At 42.4% G+C, this 24,887-nt stretch overlaps 1 protein-coding gene across 1 annotated transcript; it reads left to right on the top strand.

Moving 5' to 3' along the window:
• Positions 1–12,373: 12,373 nt before the first annotated feature.
• Positions 12,374–17,273, top strand: LOC123725443 (zinc finger protein 501-like). The gene is made up of 3 exons (XM_045690977.1): positions 12,374–12,521; positions 13,402–13,561; positions 15,600–17,273. The coding sequence occupies exons 1-3, from the start codon at positions 12,483–12,485 to the stop codon at positions 16,955–16,957; spliced, it is 1,557 nt and encodes a 518-aa protein (XP_045546933.1). The 5' UTR covers positions 12,374–12,482; the 3' UTR covers positions 16,958–17,273.
• The last annotated feature ends 7,614 nt before the right edge of the window (positions 17,274–24,887 follow it).

Here is a 24,887-nt window from a genome sequence, read left to right as displayed (position 1 = left end):
AAAACATATTGTAAGGAGTCATCCATCTCCCATTCTCTTAACAGTTTACTAAGTCTGACTACCATGGTAACCTGTGTAGCATAATATGCAGCTCTGGATCTGTATGTATTAAGCGTCTTGGAGTAGGAGTGCTGTGTGTGGTGGGGTGGGGGTATTCAGAGCTGTATCTTATTTCATTAACTCCTATTATCCATTAAATAATGTAGAATAATGTTTCAACAATAGTAGGTTCTGATAAGGGAGTTATACGTTTAAATGTAATGATTAAATAATTCTACCCTGAAACTTAACTATTAGTAATTATTAGTTATGTAGCATGTATAATGAATGATTAAAGTACTAAACGTAAGTCCCATAAGGTTTAGTAGAGACCTGTGATGAAGAGAAATGTATGTGTGTATGTGTGTGCCGAAGAGAATACCGAGAACAATGAAGACTGTGTTTGTCTCGACCTGGCTAGAACTGAGAAATCTATTGTCATGACGTTGGCCTCTTTTGGTACAGGGAGGACAGTTGACCCCCTCCCTTTTGCAAAACCACCCCCTTCCTTCCCCCCCAATCCACCCTGTGTGTAAAGGGTCGTAAAAACTCTAAAATTCCAGGAGAGTCTCTGGCCACATGGCCCATAGAGAGACACAGGAAATTCTTCCAACTCATAGAATTGGAGAGCCAAGCGACATTTTGTGTTCTGGAGAAGGTATGGAAGATTGGTGAAGAATCCAGAACTGATCCGCTTGGTACAATTTTGTGATACTCAGAAGAGACAATATAGCCATATTACCATAAAACTGTTTATATAATAGCATCATAATGGTTGTATAGAATGTATTAATAAGGATAAAGCTTTTGTAAGACATTGAGATGCTATGTACTGATGTAATGTGATAGAATTGTATTTCTGTAACCAAATCTAACTCAGTCATAGGCACGCCCCCAGGGACCCATACAGGACCAGGCGTCATTTGACAAGCTGTTCTATGGGCACTATAAAACACCCCCTGATTTACATTTCTTCAGACCAGGCCTACACTCTATGGCCAGAGGTTTGACCATCCAAGTACTCTACTGAAAGTGAACTATACCACGTGGTTAACTTTTAGACTATCGATACTGACAGAATAAGAACAAGTCTTTGATATTAATTATTAGTCTGCAGCTAAGTAAATTATATCATTGAACGCGAAGACCAACGAAACAACCATTCGATGACGACATTAATGAATGTCGCTTTGAAAGATCCATTCTAACCGAGAGAGAGAGAGAGAGAACGCGGACAAAACTCCCCAACAGAACAGAACTCTCGAACAAGGATCACGACGACACATGAGCGTAAATATGTATTGATTGCAATTGTTCCCGAATGAGTGAGCCTTCAATTGTCAATTGTTAATATTAATGAACTCTGTGTAACTTCTCAGCAGACCGTTTATGACCCATTGTTCAACAGGCCGACCTGCCTGTTTAGCCCACAAGGGCACATTCCTCTACCAATCCTTTGTGACGATAATTACTGTTTGTATGTTTTTCTGTTAATTACTTAGTGTAGTAAATAAATGATTTTAAGACAATTGATGTATGGATGATTTTAGTAAAGACTGGGTTCGTGCAGATACAACAATTTACGACGTTTGGAATGAGACTGGACTAGAGGTAAAATACACCATTTAAACCAGAAGATAATCGGCCTATATAATAATATAGGAAAGTTATGTTAGGAAAATTATAACTTTGTAATCTGAATATTCTCCTTGTTGCCCCGATCTCCTAGTTAATTACAATTAAACGATTAATCAGTTTAATCGCGTGATAATAATTACAGGGAGTTAATTGATAAACATGTCTTCCGTTTAATGGTACCCAAAGACACGACACTATGATAGGACAGGGAGTACTCCTCAAGGTTCCTCTAATCTCGGGGGAATGGAACGGACAGCGCTGGGTAGTGATTAACAGTGGTGAGAAGTCCGGGGAGGGATACAACTCACCTACTGTTCGTGTGGATGTATGTGTGTAGGATATCTACTGTTTGTGTGGAGGTATGTGCGTAAGTAGGGAGTGAGCATAAAATGAATGTCTTTGTATAATGGACTTCAGAACGTTCTCTGAATAAACTGTACGAACCTTTTGCATAAGCTGAGTCTTTGCCTAATTATTATTAACCCAGTGTCTTACAAACCTTGGGGATTAGTCAAAGCTTATTGATTGTTAGTTATCATTTGGATTGAAAATTCTCATGACAGGTTCCTATTCATGTGTGGGGGAAATGTTGTCTGAAGAGAGAGCCTTGAATTGTACATCATGTCTCATACAATCATTGGTTCCTGTAGGTGCTGGGTAGAGATGTGAGGGGGAGACGGTCATGACCCCCTCAGACCTTTTGTTAGAACGCCCAGAATACGTTCTGTAAGTTAAGATAGGAGACGGTGCCAGTCACATGCAGGAACCAAACGTTAATGGTGAATTAAGGAATAATGTAAATCATGCAAATATAACTTGTCTGTGTAAGCAGTATATAAGAAAACTAACAGGACTTCCCCGAAAGAGCTCCCAACTGATGTGTACTATGGTGTATTTGTTGGAACCTCTCCAGCTTGCTGATAATAAAGAATGATTCATTTAAGTTTGACTTTGAGTCCCTGGTGGTAATTTCCACGACACATATTCAATACATCAATAAATTAAATTCAATCCATTATCTTATGTGAAGGAGATGTGTTGCATTGCATGAGGCAAATGGTGGTCACACCAGATACTGACTGCCTTTTTTTAAGGTATCTGTGACCAACAGAAATGTAATGAGGTGCCTAAAATCCTGAGATCGGTCCAGAGTATGCAGGTCGTGCTGATTACCTTGGGACTAAAAAGAAAGTGCATCCTGAGAATCACAGACCTGAGAGAGATTCAGCTGAGTTCAAGTTCAGATTTAAAACACGGTATGCAGAATGGGGGTACAGCTTCCCCGGAACAACTCTGACTGTCACAGGTAATATATAATATTTACAGGTAATACGTCATATCTACAGGTAATATATAATATATACAGGTTATATATATATTTACAGGTAATATATATCTACAGGTATTATATCATATCTACAGTTAATATATCATATCTACAGGTAATATATATCTACAGGTAATATATCATGTCTGCAGGTAATATGTCTACCGGTAATGTATAATATCTAAAAGTAATATATCATATCTACAGGTAATATATCATATCTACAGGCAATATATCATATCTACAGGTAATATATATCTACAGTTAATATATCATATCTACAGGTAATATATATCTACAGGTAATATATCATATCTACAGGTAATATATATCTACAGGTAATATATCATGTCTACAGGTAATATATCATATCTAAAGGTAATATATAATATCTAAAGGTAATATATAATATTTACAGCTAATATATAATATCTACAGGCAATATTACACCAATAGTTTAAGATTGTGGAGTCTTGGTCTGTGGCACAGAGTACTGACAAAGTTATGTTTCTACACCTCATTTCAGGTCTGCAGGTGAAGGTGACTCCTGCCACAGAGAAAGGGAATCTGACACTGACCAGTAGCACCACCTGTACTCTAACTGAACCCCACCTACATCTGGTACAAGAATGGACAACATCTCACCAACTCAAACACCCAAGATAACTACCTGATCCTAGACCCAGTCAGCAGTGAGGATACAGGCAGAAACTCCTGTACAGTAGAAGGCTACAATAATCTCCACTCTCCTGTATTGTCTGTGGGGGAAGAATTGTTTTTGAAGGAAGCAGCTGTAGGAATAATAGTGGATGTTCTGATTCTCATCCTCTGTCTCTCTGGCTTCATGTGGTTCAGGTGAGGGAGAGGAATTGACCCTTTTTCATATTCTGTTTTATAATCCTTGATCTCAATATTGAACTTGATTTTAATTTATTAATTAATTCATCTGTTCATTTATTTATTCTTTCCATCATTCGCAAAAACAGGGAGAAGGCCTCCAAATCCACCTCTGACAGAAGAGACACAGCAGAGAATGGACTGGTGAGTCTGTTGGAATCAGCTAACTGACAACGGTATGTGTGAATCACCCTTAGCTGCGTGGAAGAAAGTGAATGTTTCTGGTTTTCAGGGATAAAGTATTTTCAACCTAACTACCGTTTCTTCTGAAAAATGTAAGTGTGCGCTCTTGTCACGTCCTGACCAGTTAAGGGTTTATTTGTTATTGTAGTTTGGTCAGGACGTGGCAGGGGGTGTTTGTTTTATGTGTTTTGTTTTTTTTTGGTTTATGTTCTATGTTAGTATATTTCTATGTTCGTTCTAGTTTTTCTATTTCTATGTTTAGTTTATTGGGTTGACCTTCAATTGGAGGCAGCTGTTCCTCGTTGCCTCTAATTGAAGTTCCTATTTAGTAGTGGTGTTTTTCCATGGGTTTTTGTGGGTAGTTGTTCTGTATGTAAGCTATGTGCCTTACAGGACTGTTTTTCGTCGTTGTTTTTGTTTAAGTGTTTATTTTGGTTTTCTTCATAATAAAGAAGATGAGTATACACATTCCCGCTGCGTTTTGGTCCCATCCTTACGACGAACATGACAGAACTACCCACCACCAACGGACCAAGCAGCGGGCCCAGGAGGAGCAAGGATCCTGGGCCAGGGAAAGAAGGGAGTGGAGGACGTCATGGACATGGGAGGAGGTAATGGCAGGGGACAAGACCCTGCCATGGAAACAGGTGGAGACAGCGAGGGAGGAACGGCGACAGTACGAAGAGCGAGCCCAACGACGGAAGCACGAGAGGCACCCCCAATAAAACATTTTTTTGGGGGGCACACGGGTAGTTTGGCTGGGCCAAGGGTGAGCCCTAAGCCAACTCCCCGTGCTTACTATGAGGAGCAGCGGATCATGAGAGCGCCGGTCTATGCGGAAGTGCGCACGATCTCGCCCATGCGTACGCACAGTCCGGTGCGAGCGATCCCAGCCCCTCGCAAGTGCCGTGCTAGAGTGGGCATCCAGCCAGGTAGGAGTATGCCTGTGCAGCACATCTGGCCACCAGTACGTCTCCTAGGCCCAGGCTACCCTGCGCCTGCTCTACGCACGGCAGCCATCAGGCCTTTGCACAGCCCAGTTCGCCCTGTGCCAGCACTCCGCCCGTGCAGGGCTACTGTGACTACCCAGCCAGGACGGGTGGTGCAGGCTGTGCGCTCCAGACCTCCAGTGCTTGTTCGGTGTACCCTGTTCCTGCTCCTCGCACTAGCCCTGAGGTGCGTGTCTCTAGTCTGGCGCCTCCAAAGCCAGCACCACGCACTAGGCCTCCAGTGCGTCAGTCCAGTTCGTCCTGCTCCTGCTCCTCGCACTAGCCCTGTGGCGAGTGAAAATAGTCTGGCGCCTCCAAAGCCAGCCCCATGCATCAGGCCTTCAGTGCGCAGTCCCCGTCCAGAGCTTCCAACGACAGTAGCCCGTCCAGAGCTTCCGACGACAGTTCCCCGTCCAGAGCTTCCGGCGACAGTTCCCCGTCCAGAGCTTCCGGCGACAGTTCCCCGTCCAGAGCTTCCGGCGACAGTTCCCCGTCCAGAGCTTCCGGCGACAGTTCCCCGTCCAGAGCTTCCGGCGACAGTTCCCCGTCCAGAGCTTCCGGCGACAGTTCCCCGTCCAGAGCTTCCGGCGACAGTTCCCCGTCCAGAGCTTCCGGCGACAGTGCCCCGTCCAGAGCTTCCGGCGACAGAGCCCCGTCTAGTGCTTCCGGCGATGTCCGGCGCAGCCAGAGTCGCCCGCCAGTCCGGCGCAGCCAGAGTCGCCCGACAGTCCGGCGCAGCCAGAGACTCACATTCCCATTTTAGCCTCTCTGTACATCTAGATGGTGTCAACCACAGACTCTGTTTCACACAGCCAATAAGGTATTCTATCAAAACTCTCGATCTCTCTTCACTCTGTAAGTACACTCGATAATAACTTATACCCTACTGTTGTACTTTTTATTGGTGATTTGTTCTGCAGAATGAAAGCTTGCATGTCAATCTAAATGTAAAATACATCTGTAGTGTGGTGTATTTTGTTTTGTTTAGTTGAATTATGTTTAGTTGAATTATGTAGAAGAGACCAGGATATGTTGTGCCCCTGAGTTCCAAAACAACAATGCTATAGTCATGATAATGAAAATAAAATAAGTTTGAAACAATTGATGGAGAAACATGTCTTACAGGAGCTACACATTTGCCAGAATAAGTGACCACCCGCCCCTCCCGTGCTTAGTTGCAGTATGAGGTGTTGTCACGTCCTGACCATAGAAAGATGTTATTTTCTATGGTAGAGTAGGTCAGGGCGTGACGGGTTTTTTCTCTCTGTTTTCTATGTTCAGGTTCTAGTTTTGTATTTCTATGTTGGGGTTTTTGTTTGGGATGATCTCCAATTAGAGGCAGCTGGTCCTCATTGTCTCTAATTGGAGATCATACTTAAGTAGGGGTTGTTTCCACCTGAGTTTGTGGGAGATTGTTTTTTGAGTAGTGTATGTTTCAACTCTGCGTCACGGTTTGTTCTTTAGTTTATGTATTGCATAGTTTCACAGTGTAAATAAAATGTGGAACGACACACACACTGCACTTTGGTCCGCTTCTCCTTTCAACAACCGTGACAGGTGTAATCTACATAATGTTAACCATCTACTCTATTAAAGGGGGCTCTGATCTGTAGGCCTATGTGACATCATTAGTTGTCCTGCATCAAAAAGACTGCGTCATGCATGTTAATGTCTTAATATGTGTCAAAATATACAGTACCAGTCAAAAGGTGTCATAAAATAAGTTGTACTCATCCTTAAAAATGTCGTACTGGAGAGAAGAGGACCAAAACGCAGCAGGTATGTGCAGGCTCATCTTGACTTTTATTAACTATCAAAATGAATGCCAAAATAACAAACCATGAGAATGAACGAACAACCAACAAACAGTCTGGCAAAGCATAGGCTCAACACAGAACAATTCCCCACAACCCCAAAGACAAACACACACACCTATATAGGACTTCCAATCAAAGGCAACTATACACACCTGCCTTCAATTGGAAGTCCCAATCATCAACCCAACATTTAACAAACACAAACCTGCCACGTCCTGACCAAAACTAAAACACTAGCTCCATCTGCTGGTCAGGACGTGACAGTACCCCCCCCTCAAGACCCCAGAATGCACCTAAAAAAGAAAACCAAGAAAATCCCCAATACCCCAACAAAAACCCAACAAACAATAACCCCTAAACCATAAGGGAGGGAAGGGAGGGTGGCTGCCGTCAACGACGGCACTGTGCTACACCCTCCCTCCCCAACCCACCTATCCTGGAGGTGGCTCAGGTGCAGGCCGTTCCAGGCTGTCGGGGCAGTCTGGCAGCTGGGGACAGTCGGGGCAGTCTGGCCACTCCGGCAGGTCGGCGCAGTCTGGCCACTCCGGCAGGTCGGCGCAGCAGTCTGGCCACTCCGGCAGGTCGGCGCAGCAGTCTGGCCACTCCGGCAGGTCGGCGCAGCAGTCTGGCCACTCCGGCAGGTCGGCGCAGCAGTCTGGCCACTCCGGCAGGTCGGCGCAGCAGTCTGGCCACTCCGGCAGGTCGGCGCAGCAGTCTGGCCACTCCGGCAGGTCGGCGCAGCGTCTGGCCACCCGGCAGGTCGGGCGCAGCAGTCTGGCCACTCCGGCAGGTCCGGCGCAGCAGTCTGGCCACTCCGGCAGGTCGGCGCAGCAGTCTGGCCACTCCGGCAGGTCGGCGCAGTCTGGCCACTCCGGCAGGTCGGCGCAGTCTGGCCACTCCGGCAGGTCGGCGCAGTCTGGCCACTCCGGCAGGTCGGCGCAGTCTGGCCACTCCGGCAGGTCGGCGCAGTCTGGCCACTCCGGCAGTTCGGCGCAGTCTGGCCACTCCGGCAGTTCGGCGCAGTCTGGCCACTCCGGCAGTTCGGCGCAGTCTGACCTCTCTGGCGACTGTTGACTGGCGGGCAGCTCTGATGACGACTGTTGACTGGCGGGCAGCTCTGATGACGACTGTTGACTGGCGGGCAGCTCTGATGACGACTGTTGACTGGCGGGCAGCTCTGATGACGACTGTTGACTGGCGGGCAGCTCTGATGACGACTGTTGACTGGCGGGCAGCTCTGATGACGACTGTTGACTGGCGGGCAGCTCTGATGACGACTGTTGACTGGCGGGCAGCTCTGATGACGACTGTTGACTGGCGGGCAGCTCTGATGACGACTGTTGACTGGCGGGCAGCTCTGATGGCGACTGTTGACTGGCGGGCAGCTCTGGCGACTGACTGGCGGGCAGCTCTTGCCCCGTTAAACAGCCCTTGTGCCCCCCCCTAAAAAATTATTGGGGGTGCCTCTCGGTCTCCCTTACCTCGCCAGCCTTCTTCCGCTGCTTGGTCCTTTGTTGGTGGGGAATTCTGTCATAAAAATAGTTGTACTCATCCTTAAAAATGTCGTACTGGAGAGAAGAGGACCAAAACGCAGCAGGTATGTGCAGGCTCATCTTGACTTTTATTAACTATCAAAATGAATGCCAAAATAACAAACCATGAGAATGAACGAACAACCAACAAACAGTCTGGCAAAGCATAGGCTCAACACAGAACAATTCCCCACAACCCCAAAGACAAACACACACACCTATATAGGACTTCCAATCAAAGGCAACTATACACACCTGCCTTCAATTGGAAGTCCCAATCATCAACCCAACATTTAACAAACACAAACCTGCCACGTCCTGACCAAAACTAAAACACTAGCTCCATCTGCTGGTCAGGACGTGACAAAAGGTTTAGAACACCTACTCATTCAAGGGTTTTTCTATATTTGTACTATTTTCTACATTGTAGAATAGTAGTGAATACATCAAAACTATGAAATAACACATATGGAATCATGTAGTGACCAAAAAAAGTGTTAAACAAATCAAAATATATTTTTGATTCTTCAAAGTAGCCACCCTTTGCCTTAAAGACTGCTTTGCACACTCTTGGCATTCTCTACACCAGCTTCATGAGGAATGCTTTTCCAACATTCTTGAAGGATTCCTATATATGCTGAGCACTTGTTGGCTGTTTTTCCTTCACTCTGCGGTCCAACTCATCCCAAACAATCTCAATTGGGTTGAGGTCGGGTGATTGTAGAGGCCCGGTCATCTGATGCAGCACTCCATCACTCTTCTCATTGGTCAAATAGCCCTGATACAACCTGGAGGTGTGTTTTAGGTCATTGTCCTGTTAAAAAACAAATTATTGTCTCACTAAGCACAAACCAGATGGGATTGCGTATCGCTGCAGAATGCTGTGGTAGCCATGCTGGTTAAGTGTACCTTGAATTCTAAATAAATTACAGACAGTGTCACCAGGAAAGCACCCCCACACCTCCTCCTCCATGCTTCATGTTGGGAACCACACAAGGGGAGATCATCCGTTCACCAACTCTGTGTCTCACAAAGACACAGATGTTGGAACCAAACATCTCAAATGTGGACTCATCAGACCAAAGGACAGATTTCCACCCGTCCTTCTTGTAGAATAGCTTGACTGCCTTAAACCCTTGGCTTCCAGAAGGAACGTAGGCCTCTTGTATAATAAGTGCTTTTTAATTTTCCACCCCTCGTGTTTCTTGGCCCAAGCAAGTCTCTACTTCTTATTGGTGTCCTTCAGTAGTGGTTTCTTTGCAGCAATTCGACCATGAAGGCCTGGTTCATACAGTCTCCTCTGAACAGTTTACGTTAAGATTTGTCTGTTACTTGAACTCTGTGAAGAATGTATTTGGGCTGAAATCTGAGGTGCAGTTAACTCTAATGAACTTACCCTCTGCAGCAGAGGTAACTCTGGGTCTTCCTTTTCTGTGGGGGTCCTGATGTGAGCCAGTTTCATCTTAGCGCTTTATGGTTTTTGTGACTGCACCTGCAGAAACTTTAAAAGTTCTTGACATTTTCCGGATTGACTGACCTTCATGTCTTAAAGTAATGATGGACTTTCGTTTCTCTTTGCTTATTTGAGCTGTTTTTGCCATAATATGGCCATGGTCTTTTACCAAATAGGGCTCTGTTCTGTATACCACCCCTACCTTGTCACAACACAACTGGAGCACAAAAGGGTTCTCCTATGGGGACAGCTGAAGAACCCATTTGGGATCCTGTTTTCTAAGAGACTACCCTGCATGTGTCACAGGTGTAACCAAGGTCTTATAATGAGTGACATCATCCTCGTCTCCTCCATGACGTCTACACTGTTGATCCTGGCAACGGCTCAAAGGTTTTGAGCACGGTCGCTAGGCGACGGTCCAGGGCGGAGAAGGACCACAGAGAATAGAGGATCATGAAAAAGAGAGTCCCTCATGACATGACAGACTGTACTGGGGCAGGGAGAGGAGACGCAGACAGAAGCAGGAGGGTGGAGCGACGGATCCTAGAGAAGGAGAAAGAGAGGGAGAGAGAAATGGAGTGAAAGTTGAGAAAGAAGAGGAATAAATTATATTTTTCATTTATCATGTTCTCTCATCTAGCTGAATATATATATATTCATGACAACACAACTTATTGCACCTTAATGTTTAATCATGTACCATGTTTTACCTGCAGCACCGCTCCAGAGGTGTCAGGATAGAGGGTTCATCTGTAGAGTGGCCTCCAAACCTGTAGTCAGCACACACAGTCTCAATGTTACGATCAACTAACGTTAGTTAAACCTGTAGTCAGCACACAGACAATGTCAATGTTTCAATCAACCAACTTTAGTTAAACCTGTAGTCAGCACACAGACAATGTCAATGTTACAATCAACTAATGTTAGTTAAACCTGTAGTCAGCACACAGACAATGTCAATGTTTCAATCAACCAACTTTAGTTAAACCTGTAGTCAGTACACAGACAATGTCAATGTTACAATCAACTAACGTTAGTTAAACCTGTAGTCAGCACACAGACAATGTCGATGTTACAATCAACTAATGTTGGTTAAACCTGTAGTCAGCACACAGGCAGTGTCATTGTTACAATCAACTAACGTTCGTTAGCTAGCATTCGAGGGCTGACTGTTTTCAATGATTTGTGCAGTATAAAAATAAAATGTTGGTAATTTGTGTAGTCTTACTACTGCAGTAGGCTACTGCTTGTCCATGTGCTAACTAACAGCAAAAACCCAGACGAGAGAAACGTGAAAGCATCCAGGCAGCAGAGATGAGCTTGTCATTAGCTAGCTAATGTTAGCGCTATTGTAGCTATAAAGCATTATGTTTATTGTTATTTTGAAATAACATCTTTATTTTATTGTTTACAAGTTATATACATAGACAGAAGGGAGTTAGTTATAAATGCAATATATTTGGCTGTAGTTTAGTTTAGAAGAAAGACTTACGCAGTGGTGTAAAGTACCTAATTAAAAATACTTTAAATTGCTTCTTAAGTAGTTTTTTGGGGGGAATCTGTACTTTACTTTACTATTTATATATTTGACAACTTTTACTTCATTACATTTCACAAGAAAATAATTCACTTTTTACTCCATACATTTTCCCTAACACCCAAAAGTCCTCATTACATTTTGAATGCTTAGCAGGACCGAAAATGGTTCAATTCACACACTTATCAAGAGAACATCACTGGTCATCCTTACTGCCTCTGATCTGGCAGACTCACTAAACAGAAATTATTTATTTGTAAATGATGTCTGAGTGTTGGAGTGTGCCCCTGGCTATCCATAAATTTAAAAAACAAGAAAATTGTGCCTTCTGGTTTGCTTAGTATAAGGACATTTTAATTATTCATACTTATATTTGAACAATTACGTTTACTTTTGATACTAAAGTGTATTTAAAACCAAATACTTTTAGACTTTTACTCTAGTAGAATTGTACTGGGTGACTTTTACCTGAGTCATTTTCTATTATGGTATCTTTACTTTAACTCAAGTATGACAAATTGAGTACTTTTTCCACCACTGGATTTTCGTTTATTTTTACTAGAGAATTACTTGTGAATTAGGTTTGATGCACCCATTGCAAAGACTTGCATACATAGCTCTTTGTCCGATCTGTGCTGGTAGTGTACAGCAGCTGCCATTATAGCAGCAGTGATAGACCGGAACCAGTAATTCCCAGACACTCCCTCACGAGAGATAGGCCTGTTGAGATATTCCCTCTTTGCGCACGTGTTCCAAGTGGCTGCCAGGTAAAAGTAGACGATAGCAGACACCAGGATTGTTAGTGAAAGGGGGTGTTGTTTAACGTTTTCTTGACTTTTGTAGTTAACGTAAAATGTTATCCAAGAACTTTCTGAAGTAATATTATGCTATATGAGACATGTATTTGTTCTAACTTATTTACGTTTTGATATTTAAATAGATGTTTGATTGCTCTGGTCTAGGGACGCATCAGTTGCAGCCTTGAATCGAATTTTCTCTCCGCAACTCCCTAGTCATTATCTGAACACAACAACAAAGTATTCTGACTGTACTGTAGCCGACAACATTTCATGCAATACAAAGAAACATTTGCTTCCACAATGAATCGGGTAAGTCTGGTTTTAACAGTATAGGCTTGCTGTGTTGTACAAAATGTCTAGGCCTAGTTTTCATAATCTTTGTTCCTGTGTTGGGTTTAAACGTCTCGACCAAAAAAACATGACGGAAAAACTTGTTGGGATTTTTTTCTTCTTCAACAAAGTACCCTATCATGTTTAGGAATCTATGACCTAATTATCTCTCCTTCCTCACAAAGTGTTCACATAACTTCACTGATTTCGAACACATTATCCATTATTTGACCAGATACTCAAGTGGCCGTTCTAACAAAGAAGATAAATGTTTTCAACAATGGAAGGCAATCGGTAAAGAGGCAAGATCAGGTGGCACCATTACAGCCAATGAGAGGGCAGACATGCGTGTTGCCACAGAGTCAAACTTCTATTTAGCGTTTTAATTTATTTAGGATTAGGCATAACGTTAGAAGTGTTGTTAGGGTTAAAATCACATGTTAATAAGATCAATGGTAGAAATGGGCGTGGTTTATGACTTTGTTTGTGGTAACTAGTGACGACCAGGCACTACTCCCATATGAAGTGTCCTACTTTTATCAATACACTCCTAACAACATCGTTACGAATTTTATATTCGATCAAATAAAACAGAAGACAGCTTTTGGGCCGAGTTATCCCTGTCGCTTCGCCTCTTCCTCGCTGTTTGATAGGAAATGACTGGTATAAGAAATATGGTGGAAACTAGCTCATGCCTCCACCAGCCAATGCTCTTAGATTTGTGGGTTGTAGTCAACGAGTCAACATTTTAGGAAAAAGGAGATATCCTAGGGATTCACCCAAATCAGAGGTTTAGACTGAATTAATACAATATTTGGTTTAATGTTCATCTATGTAGAATACTTCTTGTGGCCAACAGGACAAAGCTAGTCCGTCCCCCTCCATCCACCCTGAGTCCCCAGGTCGACCGCCTCTCCGTACTTTACTGCTGGTTCTGGTCGACTGCAGGAAAACACCGGGGCAGAGTGGAACTAAGAGAGGAGAAGGAGAAGAGGAACATGGAGATTTAATTTCATTAAGTAAGAACCATGGTGTGTGGATTAGACTACAGTCTGCTTCTGTAACAATTAATAGATTTAAGTATATATTGATTAAAATATCTGGTCGATTTAAGAAGTGTAACTTGGTTTAAAAAAAAAATGTTTGATTTCACAATTTTAACATTCTGTCTTAAAGAGCAAGTGCTCAACTAAATAAAAAACAAGTTTCCCATCTCAAGAGGTTACATGGAAATAAATCCTATAGTAAGTACCAATGTGCCAAATAAAGTAACAGGGTTGACCGTAACAGGGGACTACTGAAAACAACAAAACTGCTGGATTACATCAAATCAAATGTATTTGTCACATACACATGGTTAGCAGGTGTTAATGCACGTGTGGCGAAATGCTTGTGCTTCTAGTTCCGACAATGCAGTAATATCTAACAAGTAATATAACCTAACAATTTCACAACAACTACCTTATACACACAAGTGTAAAGGAATGAATACGAATATGTACATACAAATATATAAATGAGTGATGGATGAACGGCATAGGCAAGATGCAGTAGATGGTATAGAGTACAGTATATACATATGAGATGAGTAATGTAGGGTATGAGGCAATTATATAAAGTGGCATTGTTTAAAGTGGCCAGTGATACATTTAATTGCATCAAGATGGCAAGATACAGTAGATGGTATAGCGTACTGTATATACATATGAGATGAGTAATGTAGGGTAAGTAAACATTAAATAACATGGGTAAAATAGTCCTTTAAATCAGCCATGAATCTGCTTGTGACATGAGGAATGGACCTAGTATAGTGCAACAGGGAGTAGCAATTGAATGCAATTTTCAGAAATAAAGTTATTGTTAAAACATTTCTAGCATGTCTATGTCTGGGTAAAAGGGTTGACTTGCTCAGTTTTGCACCATAAAACAGCAGTAAATTGATAAAGAGTAGAACCAGCTCAGCTGCTTTTACTCTGATTTGACTATTAGATGTTCAATGTTTCTTATGCAAAAAATAAATATTTTCTAAAATTATTTTTTTAAAGAATAGTTTCACCATATTAAAACAAGATTTCAGTTCATGTAACAGGGTTGACCTTAAAATTAGGGACAAATGTAAATTAATCACTAATCACATGAAATAAATCATGTTCAGAAATGACTGTCAATGTAACCAAATAACTAGGGCTTTACATGCACGCGAATCATTTCCTATTAAACTGATTATGGCATTAGTCATGTAAGCACCTTACTCTGCTTATCTTAATTGGTGTAAGGTCATAACCGAAGTAAGGATACGCCTTTAAAAATACCTGGTTTTCTGAACAATCTTTAGAATGATTAGGACATGTGAACACTTTAATCAGAGTTATAGAGGTGTGTTTAATCTGTGTATGTGCTAACACAAGCAGCGCAATCTAACTTATTTTGACCGAGGGCAGTGAGTTCAGGAAAAACTGAAAGTATGCAGCTTTATTTATCTGAACTCAATCAAATATGCTTAAAATAACATGGTCGCTGTTGTAGAACGTTTATTTTGATAGCCTATTTTTTGCATTTATCAAAGTCCCGTCAGGTAGCCTGATTTCAGATGTGTCCATGTAAACAGGTTTATTAGGGAAATTGTAATTCTTTCAAAGCATGTCAACATTTAAATCAAACTCTTATACTAATTGACTATTCACAATAATCATATTATTCTGCGCTTGTAACTTTACTCAATGATGGTAAAACCTAGGAGTAATTAATGTATTAGGTGGGTTAAAATCTTTGTAGAAGTTAAATAGGGTTGACGGAGGGACCTGTCAAAATGCTGAATTGTGTCACTTTAGCAAGTCTTTATTCATATAAAAAAATCTAATTAATCAAATACTCCATGTGTTGTGTATTAAATGACACTTTATTTAATATAACAGAGATTTAAAATTGAATATTGGTGCACAATTATTACTGGAAAAATATCAAAAGGACACAAAAGGCATTTATTTAATGGAAATACCGATCTGTTTATGGACCCATATTTGCAAAACTTAATGATTAAATGTCTTTGTTTCACAGGGGACAGCCCTAATCGTTGCTCTCTCAGTGGGAGGGGCTTATCATCTGTGGAGACTCAACAACATCATGATGCTATCAAGAAAGAACAGAGTCTCTCCAGATCAGAACACCTCAAGAAACACCAGCAGAGACGAAAAGGGAAGAAACCTCACCACTGCTGCTTTGACTGTGGGAAGAGTTTTGCTAAACAGAAGGAATTGATCATTCATGAGCGGATTCACACCGGTGAGAAACTGTACCACTGCTCTCAGTGTGGGAAGAGTTTAGCTGCATCTAAAACATTAAATTCTCATCAGAAAATTCATACAGGGGAGATACCTTACCCCTGCTTTGATTGTGGGAAATACCTCAATCAATCAGGAGCCCAGACTACACACCAACGCATACACACAGGAGAGAAGCCTTATAGCTGTGATCAGTGTGGGAAGAGCTTCAATCAATCAGGAGCCCTGACTAAACACCAACGCATACACACAGGAGAGAAGCCTTATAGCTGTGATCAGTGTGGGAAGAGCTTCAATCGATCAGGAGACCTGACTACACACCAACGCATACACACAGGAGAGAAGCCTTATAGCTGTGATCAGTGTGGTAAGAGCTTCAATCATTCAGGAGCCCTGACTAGACACCAACGCATACACATAGGAGAGAAGCCTTATAGCTGTGATCAGTGTGGGAAGAGCTTCAATCAGTCAGGACACCTGACTTTACACCAACGCATACACACAGGAGAGAAGCCTTATAGCTGTGATCAGTGTGGGAAGAACTTTGCTCGAGATTTCACCCTGACTACACACCAACGCATACACACAGGAGAGAAGCCTTATAGCTGTGATCAGTGTGGGAAGAGCTTCAATCATTCAGGATCCCTGACTGAACACCAACGCATACACACAGGAGAGAAGCCTTATAGCTGTGATCAGTGTGGGAAGAGCTTTGCTCGAGATTCCATCCTGACTACACACCAGCGAATACACACAGGAGAGAAGCCTTATAGCTGTGATCAGTGTGGGAAGCGCTTCAATCATTCAGGATCACTAACTACACACAAACGCTTACACACAGGAGAGAAGCCTTATAGCTGTGATCAGTGTGGGAAGAGCTTCAATCAGTCAGGACACCTGACCACACACCAACGCATACACACAGGAGAGAAGCCTTATAGCTGTGATCAGTGTGGGAAGAGCTTTATTCAATCAGTAGAGCTGACTAGACACCAGCGAATACACACTGGAGAGAAACCTTACTCCTGTCTATGTGGAAAGAGCTTTGCTCATTCAGGGTCACTGATAAAACACCAGGAAGCACAAATGTGTTGTTTTTTATCTCCCTCTCCTGCACCGGTTCCAGATCCCTAAATAGAATTTCAATAGAAAACATATTGTAAAGAGTCATCCATCTCCCCTTCTCTATAAGTTTACTAAGTCTGATTACCATGGTAACCTGTGTAGCATGATATGCAGCTCTGGATCCATATTTTTATTTTTATTTTTATTTCACCTTTATTTAACCAGGTAGGCAAGTTGAGAACAAGTTCTCATTTACAATTGCGACCTGGCCAAGATAAAGCAAAGCAGTTCGACAACATACAAAAACACAGAGTTACACATGGAGTAAAACAACATACAATCAATGATACAGTAGAAAAAAACAAGACTATATACAATGTGAGCAAATGATGTGAGATAAGGGAGGTAAAGGCAAAAAAGGCCATGGTGGCAAAGTGTATAGCAAGTAAAACACTGGAATGGTAGATTTGTAATTTGAAGAAAGTTCAAAGTTCAAATATAAATAATATGGTGCAAAGGAGCAAAATAATAAATAAAATAAATACAGTAGGGGAAGAGGTAGTAGTTTGGGCTAAATTATAGATGGGCTATGTACAGGTGCAGTGATCTGGGAGCTGCTCTGATAGCTGGTGCTTAAAGCTAGTGAGGGAGATAAGTGTTTCCAGTTTCAGAGATTTTTGTAGTTCGTTCCAGTCATTGGCAGCAGAGAACTGGAAGGAGAGACGACCAAAGGAGGAGTTGGCTTTAGGGGTGACCAGAGAGCTATACCTGCTGGAGCGCGTGCTACAGGTGGGTGCTGCTATGGTGACCAGTGAGCGGAGATAAGGGGGGACTTTACCTAGCAGGGTCTTGTCTATGACCTGGAGCCAATGTGTTTGGCGACGATTATGAAGCGAAGGCCAGCCAACGAGAGCATACAGGTCGCAGTGGTGGGTAGTATATGGGGCTTTGGTGACAAAACGGATGGCACTGTGATAGACTGCATCCAGCTTGTTGAGTAGGGTATTGGAGGCTATTTTGTAAATGACATCGCCGAAGTCGAGGATTGGTAGGATGGTCATGATATGTATCAAGCATCTTGGAGTAGGAGTGCTGTGTGTGTGGTGGGGTGGGGGTGTTCAGAGTTGTATCTATTTCATTAACTCCTACTATCCATGAAATAATGTAGAATAATTTTTCAACAATAGTTGGTGCATATTCATGTGTGAGGGAAATGTTGTCTGAAGAGAGAGCCTTGAATTGTACATCATGTCTCATACAATCAATGGTTCCTGTAGTTGCTGGGTAGATATATGAGGGGGAGACGGTCATGACCCCCTCAGACCTTTTGGCAGAACGTCCAGAATATGTTATATAAGTTAAGATAGGAGACCGTGCCAGTCACATGCAGGAACCAAACGTTAATGATGAATAATGTATATCATGCAAGTATAACTTGTCTGTGTAAGCAGTATATATGAGAACTAACGGGACTGCCCCGAAAGAGCTCCTGACCAACATGTACTATGGTGCATTAAGTTTGTTGGAACCTCTCCAGCTCGCTGATAATAAAGAATGATTCATTTAAGTTTGACTTTGAGGCCCTGGTGGTAATTTCCACGACACGTTTTCAATACAAAAACAAATTATGTGAAGGAGAAGTGTCGCGCTGCATGAGGCAAATGGTGGTCACACCAGATACTGACTACCTTTTTTAAAGTTATCTGTGACCAACAGATGCATATCTGTATTCCCAGTCATGTGAAATCCATAGATTAGGGCCTAATTCATTTAGAACAGTTTACTGATTTGTTTATATGAACTATAACTCAGTAAAATCATATATATTGTTGCATGTTGTGTTTCTATTGTTGTTCAGTATAGTAATAATAATATAATAAACTAATTTAATAAATGAATGGGCCTCCTACTGTTTTAGGTGTTCTGGGTCAGAACTGTTTCAACGTGACTTACACCTATCAGAGTATCTGTGCCCTGGAACAACTCTGACTGTCACAGGTAATATATAATATCTACAGGGAATATATAATATATACAGGTTATATAATATCAACAGGTAATATATACTGCTCAAAAAAATAAAGGGAACACTTAAACAACACATCCTAGATCTGAATGAAAGAAATAATCTTATTAAATACTTTTTTCTTTACATAGTTGAATGTGCTGACAACAAAATCACACAAAAATAATCAATGGAAATCCAATTTATCAACCCATGGAGGTCTGGATTTGGAGTAACACTCAAAATTAAAGTGGAAAACCACACTACAGGCTGATCCAACTTTGATGTAATGTCCTTAAAACAAGTCAAAATGAGGCTCAGTAGTGTGTGTGGCCTCCATGTGCCTGTATGACCTCCCTACAACGCCTGGGCATGCTCCTGGTGAGGTGGCGGATGTTCTCCTGAGGGATCTCCTCCCAGACCTGGACTAAAGCATCCGCCAACTCCTGGACAGTCTGTGGTGCAACGTGGCGTTGGTGGATGGAGCGAGACATGATGTCCCAGATGTGCTCAATTGGATTCAGGTCTGGGGAACGGGTGGGCCAGTCCATAGCATCAATGCCTTCCTCTTGCAGGAACTGCTGACACACTCCAGCCACATGAGGTCTAGCATTGTCTTGCATTAGGAGGAACCCAGGGCCAACCGCACTAGCATATGGTCTCACAAGGGGTCTGAGGATCTCATCTCGGTACCTAATGGCAGTCAGGCTACCTCTTGCGAGCACATGGAGGGCTGTGCGGCCCCCCAAAGAATTGCCACCCCACACCATGACTGACCCACCGCCAAACCGGTCATGCTGGAGGATGTTGCAGGCAGCAGAACGTTCTCCACAGCGTCTCCAGACTCTGTCACGTGCTCAGTGTGAACCTGCTTTAATCTGTGAAGAGCACAGGGCGCCAGTGGCGAATTTGCCAATCTTGGTGTTCTCTGGCAAATGCCAAACGTCCTGCACGGTGTTGGGCTGTAAGCACAACCCCCACCTGTGGACGTCGGGCCCTCATACCACCCTCATGGAGTCTGTTTCTGACCGTTTGAGCAGACACATGCACATTTGTGGCCTGCTGGAGGTCATTTTGCAGGGCTCTGGCAGTGCTTCTCCTGCTCCTCCTTGCACAAAGGCGGAGGTAGCGGTCCTGCTGCTGGGTTGTTGCCCTCCTACGGCCTCCTCCACGTCTCCTGATGTACTGGCCTGGCTCCTGGTAGCGCCTCCATGCTCTGGACACTACGCTGACAGACACAGCAAACCTTCTTGCCACAGCTCGCATTGATGTGCCATCCTGGATGAGCTGCACTACCTGAGCCACTTGTGTGGGTTGTAGACTCTGTCTCATGCTACCACTAGAGTGAAAGCACCGCCAGCATTCAAAAGTGACCAAAACATCAGCCAGGAAGCATAGGAACTGAGAAGTGGTCTGTGGTCCCCACCTGCAGAACCACTCCTTTATTGGGGGTGTCTTGCTAATTGCCAATAATTTCCACCTGTTGTCTATTCCATTTGCACAACAGCATGTGCAATTTATTGTCAATCAGTGTTGCTTCCTAAGTGGACAGTTTGATTTCACAGAAGTGTGATTGACTTGGAGTTACATTGTGTTGTTTAAGTGTTCCCTTTATTTTTTTGAGCAGTGTATAATATCTACAGGGAATACATATCAAATTATAATAATTCACTGGAATCATTCAGACCTGCAGGTGAAGGTGTCTACCTCCACAGAGGAAAAGAAGAGAACACTGACCTGTAGCACCACCTGTATTCTGATTGACAACCACCACCCCACCTACATCTGGTACAAGAACGGACAACGTCTAGATGACCCTACTTCCCAACAATACTCCTGTAATACTCTAGTGGTCTGGCGTTACTCTGCAGACAGTTACTCCTGTGCTGTAAAAGACCATGAGGATTTTCTCACTCCTACAGTGTGTGAGCCTGAACTCACCTATAATAATCATCTTAAGCATCAATCATTAAGGGCTGTGGACCAATAGTCGAACATGTGGGGAAAAACAGACAAATCTGTAACACTAGTAGAAATGATGCAGTATAATATACAAGGTAGAAAATGGCTGATGGTATGTTATACTGTTTTAGAATTATAATTTTTTTAATACATTTAAGAATAAGGCTGTAACATATCAAAATGTGGAAAAAGTCAAGGGGTCTAAATACTTTCCGAATGCACTGTGTGTGTCTATATATTTCATTCATGTTAAATGAACCAGTCCAATACATCTAAAACACTTGAAAATCATCTCATTATTGTTTGAGGAATTGATCAGATACATTTAGTTTCAAGTGTTCATGGTCAGAGCTGTTTGAATGTGACTTACACCAAGAGGAGTATCTGTGCCTTGAAGGGGTCAACAGTGGACATTACCTGCACGTATAGACATCCCAGCTGGAAAAATGTCACAGAAGTATCCTGGTTCAACAAATGGGAGTCTGGAGTTACTACAGATCTAAGCCAGGACACAGAGTGTGCAGGTCATGTGAAGTACCATCAGTGTTATAGTCATGAGAATAAAACAGTGGGATTTTTTATTTAACCTTTATTTAACTCGGCAAGTCAATAACGGCCTACCAAAAGGCCTCCTGCGGGTACGGGGGCTGGGATTTATATATATAAATATACAACAAAGCACACATCACGACAAGAGAGACCTAAGACAACAACATAGCAAGGCAGCAACACACGACAACACAGCATGGTAGCAACACAACATGACAACAAAATGGTAGCAACACAAAATACTGTACAAACATTGGGCACAGACAAAAGCACAAAGGGCAAGAAAGTAGAGACAACAATACATCTCGTGATGCTTCTCCATGGTTGTTATTCACACTGAACTCAGAAACTACGGCAACAAAGTGTTGACAAACTCTGTCTGTGTGAGCTAATAGGTTTGTGCCTAATTTAATATCCTTTTGATGTGTGATTGTGTTTCAGTGATACTGGGGCAGGATGGCTGGAGTGTGACTTACACTCCTCAGAGTATCTGTGCCTTGAAGAGGTCAACAGTGGATATGTCCTGCTCTTACACATATCCCAGAGGTCATACAGTCACAGAGACATCATGGTTCTATAGACGGTCTGGTGTGAAACCTCAGAATGATGATCGTGTGGAGTACTATGGGGACAGAGTGAATAACTGCACCCTGAGAATCACAGACCTGAGAGAGAGAGAGACTCAGCTGAGTACTGGTTCACTTTCAAGACTCAGATCATACAAGGTCATGTCTTTCAAAGTGTGACAAGTGAGAGATATTCTGGCAGTCCTGGAGTCAGGCTGTCTGTCACAGGTACACTATTTTGTAATGCTTTATCAGTTACATTAAAGCCTTTGGAAATCTGTTTTAATTTGACATTATACAGTACATTAGGATGTAATATGAATGTCTTGTGTCATTTGATTACAATGGTTGTCGTTTGTTGTTTGTTTTTAATCACAGGCCCGAAGGCAAATGTTCCAACAACAGTGACAGAGGGACAGAGAATGGCATTGACCTGAAGCACCACCAGTACTCTGACTGACAACCCCACCTACATCTGGTACAAGAACGAACAATGTCTCATCAACAAAAATACCAAAATAACTACCAAGACCCAGTCAGCAGTGAGGATACAGACAGATACTCCAGTGCTTTAAACGGCCATGAGGATCTCCTCTCTCCTGTAGAGACTCTCACTGTCACGATGTGGCCTTTTGGGTGTATATTGTGGCTCCCCCTTTTCTCTCTCTTGTCAGGTTTTACAACTGTCATAAATACCTGGTAGAAACTGCCATGCAGTATTGAGGGAGAGAGTCTACCAGAGCAAAGAGTTTCTCTTTGTTCAAAACTCCTAATCCCCAAAAAGGGAGAACTAAACAATTTCTATTTTTGAGAATATGGCAATGGTCCGTGGACATTTAAAGAACAATCCTGTCGAAGTTGTTTGACACACAACTATATCTCTTAATGTGTACATTTCCCAGCTGTCAGGTTTACATATAAATATTGTGAAACGTATGTGATTAAACATGATACTATTTGTGAAAAGATTTATTGTGATGTTAACCTTCTAAATGAGAGTGGTTTTCATATAAAGATTACAGTTGAAGTCGGAAGTTTACATACACCTTAGCCAAATACATTTAAACTCAGTTTTTCACAATTCATGACATTTAATCCTAGTAAAAATTCCCTGTCTTAGGTCAGTTAGGATCACCACTTTATTTTAAGAATGTGAAATGTCAGAATAATAGTAGAGAGAATGATTTTATTTCTTTCACCACATTCCCAGTGGGTCAGAAGTTTACATACACTCAATTAGTATTTGGTAGCATTGCCTTTAAATTGTTTAACTTGGGTCAAACCTTTTGGGTAGCCTTCCACTAGCTTCCCACAATAAGTTGGGTGAATTTTGTCCCATTCCTCCTGACAGAGCTGGTGTTACTGAGTCAGGTTTGTAGGCCTCCTTGCTCGCACACACTTTTTCAGTTCTGCCCACACATTTTCTATAGGATTGAGGTCAGGGCTTTGTGATGGCCACTCTAATACCTTGACTTTGTTATCCTTAAGCCATTTTGACACAACTTTGGAAGTATGCTTGGGGTCATTGTCATTTTAGAAGACCCATTTGTAACCAAGCTTTAACTTCCTGACTGATGTCTTGAGATGTTGCTTCAATATATCCACATAATTTTCTTTCCTCATGATGCCATCCATTTTGTGAAGTGCACCAGTCCCTCCTGCAGCAAAGCACCCCCACAACATGATGCTGCCACCCCCGTTCTTCACAGTTGGGATGGTGTTCTTCGGCTTGCAAGCCTCCCCCTTTTTCCTCCAAACATAACGATGGTCATTATGGCCAAACAGTTCTATTTTTGTTTCATCAGACCAGAGGACATTTCTCCAAAAAGAACGATCTTTGTCCCCATGTGCAGTTGCAAAGCGTAGTCTGGCTTTTTTATGGCAGGTTTGGAGCAGTGGGTTCTTCCTTGCTGAGCGGCCTTTCAGGCTATGTCGATATAGGACTCGTTTTACTGTGGATATAGATACTTTTGTACCTGTTTCCTCCAGCATCTTCAAAGGTCCTTTGCTGTTCTGGGATTGATTTGCACTTTTCGCACCAAATTTGTTCATCTCTAGGAGACAGAACGCGTCTCCTTCCTGAGCGGTATGACGGCTGCGTGGTCCCATGGTGTTTATACTATTGTTTGTACAAATGAACGTGGTACCTTCAGGCGTTTGGAAATTGCTCCCAAGGATGAACCAGACTTGTGGAGGTCTACAATTGTTTTTCTGAGGTCTTGGCTGATTTCTTTTGATTTTCACATGATGTCAAGCAAAGAGGCACTGAGTTTGAAGGTAGGCCTTGAAATACATCCACAGGTACACCTCCAATTTACTCAAATGATATCAGTTAGCCTATCAGAAGCTTCAAAAGCCATGACTTCATTTTCTGGAATTTTCCAAGCTGATAAAGGCACAGTTTTCTTAGTGTATGTAAACTTCTGACCCACTGAAATTGTAATACAGTGAATTATAAGTGAAATAATAAAGTGAAACAATTGTTGGAAAAATTACTTGTGTCATGCACAAAGTAGATGTCCTAACCGACTTGCCAAAACTATAGTTTGTTAACATGAAATTTGTGGAGTGGTTGAAAAATGAGTTAATGACTCCAAACTAAGTGTATGTAAACTTCCAACTTAAACTGTAACTAGTCAGTGGCCACACCCCCGTGAGCCTAGACATCACATTAGGCGTCATAAAACCGCCCCTTCTTCCACAGACTATAAAACCCACTTCCTACAAAATATACATTAAGTCAGAGAACGCCGGGACGTCGTCCACACGTTGAAATGGCTTCAACTCTATAGGCCAAGGTAACCAGAAAAGCATGAAGTGGTGGCTACATTGCTAGAAATGGTTAAACTCTGAGACTATCGATTCACTACAGAAGGAGCAAATTCTAGACGACACGAATTACTAGTCTGCAGCTAGA

The sequence above is a fragment of the Salmo salar genome, chromosome ssa12 (genome assembly GCF_905237065.1).
Source record: "Salmo salar chromosome ssa12, Ssal_v3.1, whole genome shotgun sequence".
In the NCBI taxonomy this organism is placed as follows: domain Eukaryota; kingdom Metazoa; phylum Chordata; class Actinopteri; order Salmoniformes; family Salmonidae; genus Salmo; species Salmo salar.
Note: the sequence above shows the minus strand (reverse complement) of the source record. Positions and strands in the feature narration are given on the sequence as shown.